At 41.7% G+C, this 14,121-nt stretch overlaps 1 protein-coding gene across 1 annotated transcript in view; it reads left to right on the top strand.

Moving 5' to 3' along the window:
- The window catches only part of LAPTM4B (lysosomal protein transmembrane 4 beta), a 62,898-nt gene that overhangs the window by 32,255 nt on the left and 16,522 nt on the right, over positions 1–14,121 (top strand). Inside the window, exons 5-6 of the mRNA XM_030012839.2 lie at positions 1,333–1,431; positions 9,150–9,245. Of these exons, the coding sequence (XP_029868699.1) occupies positions 1,333–1,431; positions 9,150–9,245 (195 nt within the window). The remainder of the gene's footprint in view (positions 1–1,332; positions 1,432–9,149; positions 9,246–14,121) is intronic.

The raw sequence follows: 14,121 nt of genomic DNA, 5'->3' as shown, positions 1-14,121 counted from the left end.
AGCTGTACATTGACAAAGAAGATACCGTGATAAAAACTTCAGCCACAAAATTCAGTACAGAAACAGAAACATTGCTGTCAAGAAGCGGAAAATGTGCTTATGTAACATTTATCTGCAAACGGTTACAGCTGCTGTTGATGTTAACCACTCTGAACAGTTCATGGAAGCGCTAAATAAAGAGCAGCTGTCCAATAAAAAAAGATAATTTCCTGATGCACTGGGCCGAGTGCTGGTATAAGGGGTATTAAGGGGTTACTCTGGATTTACACCATCATCGCCAAGAATACAGTTATAGCTCGGTCTAGTTAATTGTCCTGACAAGGATGCAGAACTGGCCTGGTTAAGTAATTAGACCTGTAAGGGAAAAGGGGGTTGTGTGTGGAAGGAGCTAATGCATTCAGTTATAATGAGCTACTGTTGCAGCAGAGCTATCTTTTGTGGAGAATAGCTCTGTCTGTGAACAATGGTTTATTCTAACTGAAACAGGAACTTGTGCCTCGCAATATTTCAAAACGATTTGGAACATTCATTTTAAAGGGTGTGTTTTCTTTAAGCAATAACAAATACAGTAAAACATTCTTAGAGGTTGTTTTTCAGCCAATGATCCTAATGTGTTTCACAACTGTATATTACTAGAGTCTGCGCTAAGTAGGAAGATTAATTCTGTCACCTCCATTTCATGTATGAGGTAACAGAAGGACCTGGAGCACATTTTCATTTGAAATCATGACATTGCTCCCCTGTAGGACCCTTGCCTCCACAGGGCATGCACTCAGCAGCACTAACAAGTGCTCCTGGAGAAGTAGTCCAAATTTAGCCAGAATAAGACAGAGCAGAATAGACCCAATGTCTTTTGATCAAATATTTAGGTGAAAGGATAATGCTGTCCAGCTTTTCCTGCTTTGACTTTCTGGAAGGAGCTGCCACTGGTCTTTGGCAACCAGTGCCAGTATAATGATTAGTTAATAAATACAGAACATGCCTGCTTTTGCCCAAGATGGCAGGTTTCCTGCTGCAAAGCTCCCAGAGAGATGTCCTTTGCTAGTTTGTGTCAGATACAAACCCAGTGTGCATGGAAGAAAGGGACAGCCCACAACACATACAAAGCAAAATGCAAATTCCTCAGCCCTCCAGGGAACGTTTGGCAACTGAGTCTTCACAATGCCTGTTCCAGCTAAACTGACTGAAACTGGTTGTTGGTGCAGAGAGCTCCCGATTTAGTAGTTCACAGGAAGTTTTGTAAGCTGTTAATTATGGAGTGCACTAACTGAATGGCTCTTAAATGACTTGTGAGATGAACTTAGAGTGTTTTGCTTATTTTTGCTTATGCAGCCCACCAATTTTCCCTACAAGGAAGAGATTATGTCTGTGAACCCTACATGTCTGGTTGTGATTATCCTCCTCTTCATAAGTATCATTTTGGCTTTTAAGGTAAGTGCATTACTGTGTATAGAGTCTACTTCTGGTCATGCGTGGAATGTCCTTGCTGGGAGGCCTGGCTTTAGATGAGATCTGGGGAACTACAGACCAGGCAGCCTGACAGCTATACAAAGCAAAGTGATAGACATTATGGAAAAAAAGCAGAAAAATCTCATAGACAAACACATGAACATGTAGGCCACAACCAGAAAGCATAATGCTTGTAGGGGGAGCTCATGACACATAAATCCTTTGAAGGAGCGCGTCATCCAGTGGACAAGGGAGATCCTGTTAATACAAATTTCTTGGTTTTTCAAAGGGTGTTTGGCAGAGTCTCTCATCAAAAGCTTTAAAAAACACCCTAAGATGTGTAGCGACAAGAGAAAGGTCATCTCACAGACTGAAGCTAGGAAATAGAGAATAAGGATAAATTATCAGTCTTTAAAAAGTGAGACCCATGCTGTTCATTACATTGATAAAAGTTCTGGGAAGGGGAAGAAAATCTAACAGCAGCATTTTTTGCAGTGTCATTCAAAATACAGAAAACAATCAGCCAAGAAAGCTTTGCAGAAGGATCTCATGACACTGAGTGACTGAGCAATGAAATGGCAGAGAAACTTAGTGGTGATAAATTCTAAGTAGTGTACACAGAGGTAGCACAATCTTGTTTCACAGACACTGCAGTGGACTCTGAACTAAGTGTGACCACCTGAAAAAGGGATCTTGTAGCTGTAATACATAGACCTGTGAAAATATTAGCTTACTGCTCAGTTCTGGTCGAACTAGTAAATCAAATGCTAAGAATATTAAGAAAGGAATAGAAAAAAAAGAAATCTAAAGATTTCTTTCTCAGTTTTGATGCCTACCAACTCTGGAACCATGCATTCACTTTTGGTGCACTATCTCAAAAAGGATATTGTAGAGCAGGTAAATAGATCCACACAATCCCTCCTGGGAGGGATAACATAAAGGACTGTCACAGCAGGCAGCAAAAAGGCACAGGGCGTGATGATTTGTTTGCTCTTATGCAAACCTCGTGGGTGAGAGGGCTGGAGGTGGCAGGTACCAGAGGAAGGGAAGATGTAGCATCACCCAGCGCAGCCAGAAATGGCTCACGTGAAACCACTGCACCCAGGTTCATGGTCTAGCGAGGTCGGCCCCCACCTGCTCTGCGGGGCAGAAGTCCAGAAGGAGCTCAGAGTAAGATCAGACAAATCAAGGTATGAAAAACAACCACCTGTGGCTCAACTAGTCCCTTGAGCCTTGGGCCTCTTGGATAGTATGGTGGTATATTTGCCCTCTTCTTGCACCCTTCTGAAAGTTTCTCACAGCGCAGTGCTGCTGTTCTTGTATTACTCATGTTGGGTTTTATTTCAGAATAGTTCTTGCTCTTTATCTGCAGAGCAATTATGCATTGGGTTAGAGAACTCCCACAGAGCCACAGGGACGCCAGGGATGTTGCTTGCAGATAGCACATTTAACAACATGAACAGGGAAAGTTATTGTGAAAAAAGAGGTTGATTAGGTTATTGAAGCTACTTCAAAATTAAAAAAAAAAACAAAAACAAAAAAACAAACAAACAACAGATAGGGTATTTTAGGGTGCTGTTGGAAGTGATATTCACTTTTCTTCTGTGATTTAGAAACACAATTTAGCCTTCTGGCTTTATATGTTCATAGCCATCCCGTTGATTTTGTTTGCACCTTTAAGAAGTATGTATGAATGTAATAAATACATAGACCTGCCAGGTGCAACAAGGGATGTGCTCTTTAAATTTCTCAGATGCTAGCATTAGCTCATTTTTACCCCAGGTGGGTCTGGTATTTCATTGACTAAGTATGGCAAGGAAATCTCCAGCTTATAAAAGAAATGCAATTAAAATTGGAATGGCAAAAATACTTTCTACAGAAAAAAGAAACCTAAGAAATTAACAGTGCAAAAGACTCATTTTGTTTTAAAGTGGCTAACAGATGTTTTTTCCAAGAATATATGTGGCTCATATAATGCTCATTCTAGCAACATATTGTCGTGCAAATGAGTCACAAAAAATATGACTCACACAGAAACACATGCTAAATTCCAGTTAGCATTTTCATTTGAATTTCCTGTGTTTCCAAAAGAGCTGCCATGCAGATTTATGGAATCTGCTCCATGAAAAGAAAGCTGGACACTATCAGATGCATCACACTTTATCACTGATAGACTTAACAGATGGTACCACGTTTATATACTGAAACTGGAAAGGTACTGTAGATAAAAAAATATGCCTGAGCTCCCTCTCCCTCTGGAGTTTGACTAGAAATAGGGAGAGAAACCAAAACATTGTAACCTAGGAAAAGCTACAGTAGGAAAAGCTGCATTCAGCTGGTGGGAAATATGAAACAGAATCACATAATTCCTCAGAAACTTTTGGCATCATGACGCTTATTTGGGGTGAAGCTACATGCAAAGGAAAACTCTATTGAGCAGAAATCAAGATATAGCAGTATTAGATGGTGGGTTTGTGCTTTGCAGTCGTGGGATTGTGAAAAGGGAAGGGGGACAAGAGAGGGTAGTAAGAAAGCGAGCCAGCTAACCACACACAAGCACTTGTCTTTTTAGTCCTTAGGATTTACTTGGATCCAAAGCAGCTAATGAATATTTCAGGCAGTTTTACACAGAATCTTTTTCAGAGTAGACCAAGATGTGTTATTCCATTTACTGTGTTTGTCTAGAAAGTGAACCAGAGTTACATACCATGAAACATAGGTGTTTCCTATCTGGCTGAGGAAGGACATCCAGCAGCACAAATGTATTTATATACATGTACACAGGACTTCAAATGGCATATAGCCAGCACAGTGGCTTTTGAATCACGCCCTCCTCTGCATCTGGTTTGGGGAACAGGGCTTCGGTTTCCTCTGGCCAGGCCCAGCTGCTGAGACAGAACGGTTGAGGCTTCAACCTCCACCTCCCCACCATGGGAGAAGTCCCCCAGGCCCAAATGAGCTGGGCTCAGGGGAGCACAAACACAACAGAATAAGCTTTTCCCCCGGGCTGCCCTGAGCACTCTGCAGCTGCAGAGTACGGTCTCTTCTTCTCTTCTTTTTGGCCCTTTCTTTTTCTGGAAAGGAAGGAAGGTAGGAAGAGGTAGTTACCAGTGGGGCAGCCAAAAGGTATTCCAGTTCAGTGAGACAGACTGGTCTTCAGCAAACTGAATATTAACCCTGGTCTCCATAATATGCCTATAACCTGCGTGTACTAGGTGTCAAGCCTGGAGATGAGACCACTCTGCATGTCCTGGTGTCCTCAGCAGATGGGAAAGGGTGATGCAGAATGAAGTTCTATGCTCACCCTGAGACATTTCATGTCTTAGCCCAGGGGGATGCCTCCTAGCAGGGGGAACCCTGACCCACAGCACATCGTCCCGATGTCTGCTACCTTCCCGCAGGGGCGATGGAGCAACAGTCGGGACCATGAACACAGCCCCAACAGCCAAGCTCTGATCCCTGCTCCCAGGAATGGCCAACGCAGAGCCACGACGTTGCCTGTTCTCCTAAAACCTGGGACAGGTCCCAGCACTGGGCTTGCTGGTAGCAGGGTACTTATAGGAGAAGCATCTCTAAGGCAGGGGTCATTTGCTTTAAATTGCATACCCCAGTATGTGCGACTGTGCCAACAGATGGTGTCCTGGCCTGTATAAGGCACCATTTAAAGTGTTGCAGGCCAGTGCTTTGGTTTACCATCATTAATTCTTTTCAATCACAGCATTTCTTTGCAGTTATAAGGAGTGGTTCTTGTACAGCCTTTTTATACTCACAAGATACATATTCTAGCACGCTGAGAAGATGGATTTAATTGCAGATTTCATCAGCACAGCATCCCATTGTTTCTTCTTCTGCAGCACCAACATGTGAAATGCATGTGGCCAACTGGTCTGCCATTAGCATCACTCTGAAGTCTTCATATAAATTTCAGTTTGTGTAGAAATCTTTGTTTCATTTTCACCAGTTACTGAAGACCAGCCCAGCTCTGCAAATAGAAAATCCAAAGCAGCTGGAGAATAAAATGGGACTCGGTGCAGACGGCTCCTAACCCGAGGGGGCTCTGTCGGGTCTGCGGCGTTCACCCTGCACTTGCTGCCAGGGAGGGAGCTGCCCAGAGGGCTGCTGTGACCCAAATTGGCACAGACTTTTCCTTGCTGCATTACAAGAAACAGCAGGATACAGCAGCCTCTGATTTCCACAAAGATGCTGGTCAGTCAGCTGGTCGGGCATGTGTCTGATGAGCAGAAGTTGTGCAGTACATTACTGCTGTTATGCCGCTTAACAAGTGCATGTGCAATAACAACAGTGAGAGGCAGGGTTATAAAATTTTGTGGGTTTCAGTTCCTTAGGGGCTCAAGTAATTTCCCACCATTTAAAGGGGAAGACTGAAAGCTAGCAGAAGTAGGCACGGTGCCTGTTTCCACATTCAGCCCTTCTTGCGCACCCATCCTTTCACACGGTGGCTGCTTGGGGCTGCCCCCAAAAGGTGTCTGTCAGCAGCTTGTGCTGTGGTATGTGGGAATACCACTAAGGGTGGATTAGGCTGAAGTGACTTAATGCCTTTTACGTAGGGCCTATTCCAAGTGTGAACATTTGTCTCCTGAGAGAAAAATCGATATATTTATATACTTTGTGTCCAGCCACACATTTTAAAGCATATTTTAAACCTCAGCCAAGTTTTTCAGGGAAAAAATTAGTAACTGAATCAGCAATCCAATTTAACCGTGTAGCAGCATCAGTAGAAAACAACGATTAGGAACAAGTTTAAAGAAGTTACAGGTTGAGGAAAACAAGTTTCCATGACTCATGATTCTCAGGCCAGCAGCAGATGTCCAAAGCACTTCAACAAGGACATGCTCCGAGCTGCCGCTGCTTTCAGCCATATGTGGGTCAGTGTCTCGGGGCCAATTACTTGGTGCGTGCTGGCTGATGACCTCTTTAATTCAAGGGCTGGAACGGACCTCACCCACTGAGAAACAGCCCGTGCATGCAGGAGCAGGGCTGATTAGAGCTAGGGGTCAGAGCTGGAAGAGCTGCAGGAGTTCATTGTGGGCTTAAATGTGTTTTGTTCACCGCATGTAATGGAATGGGAGCATTGAAAAATAAATCTCCCACTACCTTCTCCCAGATAATACTGTATTATCTGAAATGGGGCTTCCCTCAGTTTGGATATTGACAGAAAAAGTATAGAAATTGGTTTGCAAATAGGTAGGCTTAATGTAAAGTGTTTCTTATAAAGATGGGCTGTGTCCCCACAGAGGTTTGCTTTATTCAGTCTCTGTTCTGTACTAGCTCTTACGCCTTGCTCAGCGCATAGTATCTGAGCATTGAAAGCTACTGAACTACTTATTACTATTAATAATTAACAATGGCATTTTATTTAATTCTGGAAAAGATGCAATTCTCCATGTATATTCCTTTACTCCACTTGTTTCAGTAGCCTGGGGCAAGTTTGCATAGCCCATAGCTTGGGCTGTAGAGGCAGTTTAAGCTTCCCTTGGGACTCAGCTCACTCCAGAAGCCTTTTGCTCTCCCCATTTGATGGTCAAAAGTATTGTCAAAGTCAGCAACACCTCCAAGTCATCCAGGGTCTGTAAGATGCTGTAAAGAAGAGGAAGCAAGCTTACTGGATTTCAGCCAGTTCGTCCCTGGTGGAAAAAACTCTTCCTGATCTGCAAGCAAGCCATCAGTGAGTCATGTGGCATCCTGAAAAACACAGCTCATGTGTGACAGCTCTGGAGAGGGAGGAAACACAGGGCAGCTCAAAAGGATAAGAGGCTCTTGGAAGGTCATCAGTGCAAGTGAGTCACAAAAATATGACTCATGCAGAGTGAGACACACATGCAAATCCAATCAGCCCTGGCAGTTTAATTTGCACGCGCTAAGTTTGTGAAAGAATTGCTATGCAGAACCTACTAAGTAAAAATATAAGTTGGGCACTATCAAAACACATTGTTCTCCTCATGACTGTCGTGTGTGACTACGTGGGAAGCAGAAAGCTCCAGAGGAACTGCTGAGGATCTGACTCCTGCTCCTCCACATGTGTTACTGCCTCCTGTCTTCCTTCCAGTCACTTTGCTCACCTCTGCTGGCCAAATGGAATCTCTCCTGCTGGTGAAGGAGATGATGGACGTGAGCACTTTGCCCAACCAGTTCAAAAAAAATTGGAGACAGCTAGTTGTCTGCCAGGCAGCAGCCCTACCCAGAGCCAAGTGAGCTCCAAGAACAAAACCAATGAAGTTTATGATCCTGCGGTAGGGTTATTGCTGCAATAACAGGTTTTTTGCTTTATACTGAGAAAAAAATGAAGTATTTGTAATAACAGTTAAAAGGTCAGAAGTAATTTCAGATTTCAATAAAAACTTTTACACTGGCAATTTTCTCTAGTCAAGCAAGAATAGGAGGACCCCAGACCATTCCAGTCATATGGAATATATCGATTTAATGTCAGATTAAGTGAAACAGAGTATTGAAACAATGCAGGTGATATACAGAATCATCACATAGTTATTGGCCAAACTTCCACTCACAAGACAAGAAGGGTTTCCTGTAATTTGCTTGATGATTCTCCAGTCCCCAGCGTGCTTGTGCTCTTTTTACTGGGGTTTTCTTCCACTTTCTAATACTACTAACCCCCAGCTGACAATATTTAGACATCCTTACCATGGAAGAATCCAAAACTGGTTTCTGTTTATTTTTGCTGCTGTCCCTGAGACATTCTGCATCTGCAGCACCTTCTCTCTTTTGTCACAGCGTAACTTGTACCTTCATTTTGTTCTGTAAAACTCACCTCTGCTGGTACGCAGAATCCCATGCACAGTAACGAGGTGTCTGACTGAACTCATACCTCTCTGTATTTCTAGAGAGGTGTAAAAAAGCAAGCCAGCATACGTGACCTGCTCATTTAAGTGTAATGGAGGTTATACACACAAAATGACATTACTTTATCTATATTCAGGCCCAAAGAAACTGTTTCTTTTCAAAACAATTAGTATACATTAAGTATGCTGTAATATTAAATATCTGGAATAGTAAACTTTATTCAGATAGGTCTAGATTGCAGTATCTCTGCCTAGATGGAGCAGCTCATAGTGCAACACAAGTATCCATAATCACAGAACCATATAATCACAGAATGGCCTGGGCTGAAAGGGACCTTGAATGGTCATCTAGTCCAACCCCCTGCTGTGGGCAGGGACGTCTTTCACTAGACCAGGATGCTCAAAGCCCTGTCCAACCCGACTTTGAACACTTCCAGGGATGGGGCATCCGCAATTTCTCTGGGCAAACTGTTCCAGTGCCTCAGCACCCTCATTGTAAGAAGTTTCTTCTTTATGTCCAATCTAAATCTATCCTCTTTCAGTTTAAAACCATTGCTCCTTGTCCTGTCACTACAGGCTTTGGTAAAAAGTCTCTCTCCATCTTTCTTATAAGCCCCCTGTGTATAAAGGCCACAGTAAGGTCTTCCCGGAGTCTTCTCTTCTCAAGACTGAACAACCCCAACTCTATCAGTATGAGGAACCGTGTTGGATTACTCACAGAGCCCCTACACGTACTTACAGTCACTGCAACCAGAAAGTGACTGTCCCATGCTTCTATCAATCAGGCTCATATTCTCATTTATATAAGAATGGAAATGCCCTAACAGAAAAATGTGTATGGTTTATTTTCTGCACAGAATAATAAATCTCTTTTCTTTGCAGGGTTATTTGATAAGCTGTGTGTGGAACTGTTACCGATACATTAACAGCAGAAACAACTCGGATGTGTTGGTGTACATTACCACCAATGACACTGCGGTAAGGATGTTAGATTGCAAATATTTGTCTAGTATTATGCATTTAAGAGCTTTATTTTATATTAATTTCTGACTTCTTAGTTAACCATCTTAATTCCTTTGAGAGTCCTCATCTGTTGGTTATGTTTAGACTTGAGATTCAACAGACTGGCGTGCTGTGATTACAAATCACATCTATTACTAAAATACTGGGTTTATTTTATGCATATAATCTGTTAAAGAATCTGTGTTAAGCATAACCTATAGTTTACCCCGTGGCCCCAGGAATTAACCCCAGTTCTGAGCTTTCCAGCTGTGTCATGATCTGGACAGAGGAGGTGACTGATTAGGACCCAGGGATGCCATGGTCTACACCTGCAGTGAAATGTGGATTTAGCTGTAGAAACTGTGATTTAGGACACTCAACATCTGGTGTATTGCTTTACACACTCACAGAGAGGAGCTAAAAGGCAACAAAAGTTCAGTGATTCATCTCCCAGTGCATGATGGGTTTTGAATAGTAAGGAGACAGAATGAAACAAAGATTGACATGAAAGAAATGAATAAACAGATTTTAACCTCAAAGAATGGAAGGTGTCAGTTCACTTTATAGTAGTTTAGTGCTGACATGCATATGTGCGGGGCACAACTGTTAAACAATGTCTTGCTTGTTGCAGAAGGCAGTGAAGGAATACAAGAAGAAAGAGTCCCTTGAAAGAGCTAACACTGTTTGCAGCGGTTATCTCCGTGGAGCTGCTCGGTTCCACCCAAACTACACACTGAGGGCACTGTGTCAAATCAGTCCCTGGGGTGACTCCACTGGCTTATGTAATGAGGGTCTTTACATCATTTAATGGAATGAGAGCAGCATGAACTTGGTCCTTTGGATCATCAGGGTAAAATTTCAGGATTGCCTTCCTCAAGTTTTTCTAATTGTGAGTGGTCTCCACACGCTGAGGTACTAGACCATCAATTTTAAACCATTAGAATGAGTGATTCCTGTGCAGCTGCAAGGACTTAGAAAACTATTACTACTTTTATACGAAAGTTGTAACTCTTGCATAGTTATTTGTCTTCAATACCTGGAGCTTTAAGAAAAGCGTAAGAAGTTTTATGGACTATGATCAGGGCTGGCATTTAAGTATAAAAATATGGGTTTATTGAAAGCTAAGAAGTATTACTACTTTCCTTACTGGAATCTACGTTGAATAAAACCAGGAGTTTTATGTGAAATAATTTTGATAGCTCTTTTGTTCAGCCTGTGTGTGGTTGTAACTCAGCTTCAAACATTGCTAACTCTACAGCCCACAGAACTGGCAGGCTCTGTGGTGTGAGAGTGTCGGCTGAATTATCTGGGAAACTAAACTTACCAAAGCTTTTTAAAAGCTACGTTAAAACCACTTGCTCCACTGCTGTCTTTACAAAGCAAAGACTTTGGTCTTCAGAGATGCCTGGTTACCAAAACTCCTCGCAGTACTTTTGTATTTAGTAATTACCTAAGTGCTCTGAGCTGCCTCCTCATCTTTAAAGCACTTGTATTTTGTGAGGAAAGGAAGCCCTTTTATCCCATTTGCAGATGACATATTCTTGCACTGAGAGTTTAATTTAACTTTGCTTATCTTGATCTTACAAGACAGCTATGGCAGAGGCAGGTTTTGAGAAAGGCTGTGCCTTCCTAACTAGTGCCCTGACCATAGGACGACTCTTCTTCCCTCAATATTTACACCTCCTTAATTTGAATATGGTCAGAATCTCTTGCTTTCAGGTATGATGCATCTGTTGTTCATTCTTTCTAAGTTCAATGAGATGATGTTAGATCGGGTCCTATAGAAAGAGCTGTTTGGGAATCTATCAGCTGACCAAAAAATTCACCCAAAAATTCTTGTTCAGGAGTACAGAAAGGCTCTGGAGCAATGCTGCTGGGGAAGAGTTTCTCAGGGCCAGCCAGAGAGGCAGGAGGAGAGAGAGTCACTAACAGCCTGGGTTTTGAATTATTTATTTGGGATGGAGGCAATCCTCATTCAAACCCATGTCTGACTGCTCCTCTCCAGTCAGGATGAGCTCCTTCATCCCTAGGTGACACAGTCAGTCTCCATCTTTTGCACACCCTTCCCTGACAAGCTCCATGGATGCCCACCAGCACAGAGCACTCAGCAATGTGATGGAGGAGCTGATGAGCTCCTGAGCAGCCTCTTTCTTTCTTCTGCTCATTGCTGAGCTTCAGCAAGGAACAACAGTCTGTAGGGTTAAATCCTCATCATCCTCCACTGTGAATCAGAAGATTGTTCTTCCCTCCCTTCACCCTCCCAAATCAGACTCAAAAAGATTTTTTTTCTATGTCTACATTGAGAGACATCAGCAAAAACACCTCTTCACATGACTGTAAAAAAGTAGGCTCATCGCAGTTGGATAAAAATGGTTTCAAAATGAAGTGCAGAAGAATGGGACTTTGAAAGTTGAGTGCTGAGGACCTTTGAGAGTTTAGGACTCTTGAAGAAACCTCATGAAATTTTGAACTGCTGTGATAGGTCACTGCTGTCTGTTGAATTGTATAATATTCCCCCAACACTCAAGTGCACTGTTGTATTAAAACAGTTTTTTCATTTTTATTGATGCTGGGAAACTTCTTTCAGCAAGGCTCCTTCACGCCAGCATGCCTTTAAATTATAAACTACAACTTTCTTAAAAAATGTGAGTCAATTTCTGCCCTCTGCTTTGAAAGAAATGTGTCATCTTTAGAATAAAACCTGCTACCTGAATTCCAGCAGAGCTGCAGGTCATATCTGCAGGGCATATTCTTGTCTTCAGGGATGTTTTCTTTATATATGCTTATCATCAGCATTAGCTGAAAGAATACCTATTTGTACAAATGGAAGTGAAAATCTAAGCTTAAATATGGAACTGGGCATAATAGCTACAATTTAGAGTAACAAGTTTTAAATATACCCCAACAATTCCAAAATCTAGAGATCAGATCCCAGCTGCTAACCTGCTAATATCCCTTGTACTGCATAGTAATTAATGCATCTCATCTACACTCCACACACAAGATTATTTTTTTTTAAGTTATTAGGTTTGCAAGTGCTAGACACTGTATTACAAAAGACATTTAGAATGGAGTTCAGATATGGGCTAGAGTATGGGTTAGTTTAGTGCCTAACTTAAAAGATCTGGTTTATGTATCGGGGTGATTAGAAATTCAAAATCTTTCTGCAGTTACATAAATATTTTCAATGAAGCTAAGAAATTTATTACTACAAACATTTTATTACTGTGTCTTACAGTTTTTGGGGAGAGCTGTCTTTGAAAAATATCTTAAAAATGAAATGTATACCTTATTTCTATTATAATTGGCACTCAGGGGAAAAAAAGAAACCTCTGCCTTCAATAACAAATCATCGATAAATTCATCCTTGAATTAAAAATTCAGTATACCTGCAGGATTTATACTGAAAATGGAAAAAGATTGGGTAAACCCCTGTCCTCTAATAACTCTAATTACAGACAATTAGATAGCCGTAAACAATTGCATTCATGTTATGATTAGATGGTGATTGTTGTATGGAATAGTTGATGATTGTTGTATGCAATTTTTTGAAGGGACACCTCTGTCTGTTGTAAGAGAAGGCATGTCAGCTACAATAGTTATTCTTATCTCTGGTCTATTAATATCTTGGCAAAATCAAATTCTTGGATCTTCCATTGCCAGATAAATACAAATTTACTTATACCTTCATAAAGATCATTATTTTCCCTCTTCTAACTTTTGAACTAGGAGTTGCCTGGTTTACCTGCTCAGAACCCTTGAAAAATATATCTAAGAGTTTCAATTTAAATGGAAATATGACATTAATGACTGAGCTTTTCTCGAGAAGAACAATCAAATCCTTGCTAGCTGGGATGCTGTCGCACAAGAGATGGGAAGGGTCCATGGTTACTTGCTGGCCGCAGCAGCTGTGAACCCTTCTAAGATGTTTGGATTACAGGTCTCTCTCCTAAGAAGGAAGGAAACTTCTTTAATATAGAGCACTAGGATATGGTTCAAAAGAATAAGAAGCTGTGATTGTATATAATTGGTTATCCAGTCCAGAAAGTTGTTCTGAAAATAATAACCAGATTATCTTTTGTTTTACTGCATTTCTTAATTTAGCACTGGTAAGGTGTGTAAGCACATTTACACATCACATCCAGATTTGATTAGGAGAATGGATAACTCCTTAACCACAGCTGTGTGAGCCTGCTTCTTGTTCTTTGTTTCTTGACTCTGTGTTCAGGAAGTCCTTGGTGGGTCTCACAATTAGTTTCCCCCATTTCTATCTAAAGCAAGTCCATCATGACTCTGTAAACTCATGTACATGAGTGTGTACAGGTCTCAACAGCAGTCTTAATCCATCTTCTTCTTGGCTGGTCACGTGGTGGAAACCTACTGATACTTCCTTCCAGGAGATGAGCTTTTGTGTTTTCTGTCCCCATACAGGACTGCTCTACCAAGGCTGGTCGCTGGCACTCCCTTACCTTCTCTCACGCTCCTCGTGAGTTCCTCTCTATAGACCCCTCTCTGTTATCAGCCCCCAATTCAGTAATACTTTACTTAAAAAAAAAAAATTCAGCTGTCCCTCTGCCTTCCTACTAACCATCTAATTTTCATACCACTAAAAGCCATGAGAACAACTGAAGTATGGACTGATCTGTGGGGGAAATTCCCAGCACAGAAGTTTCCAGTTAGTTCCCTCCGATCAAACTGGTTCTTATAAATAATGCTCATAGATCTGAACTGTAACTAACCTGATAGGTACAGCTATTGGCTACCAGATAATCTGATTTTTGTCACTCTGTGTAAGTGGTTTAAGCTATCCTTTTTGCCAGTGTGCCATCTGGAACAAATGAACATCCTCCCC

The sequence above is a fragment of the Aquila chrysaetos genome, chromosome 4, assembly GCF_900496995.4.
Source record: "Aquila chrysaetos chrysaetos chromosome 4, bAquChr1.4, whole genome shotgun sequence".
Classification (NCBI taxonomy): domain Eukaryota; kingdom Metazoa; phylum Chordata; class Aves; order Accipitriformes; family Accipitridae; genus Aquila; species Aquila chrysaetos.
This window is presented reverse-complemented; position numbering and strand designations above follow the sequence as displayed.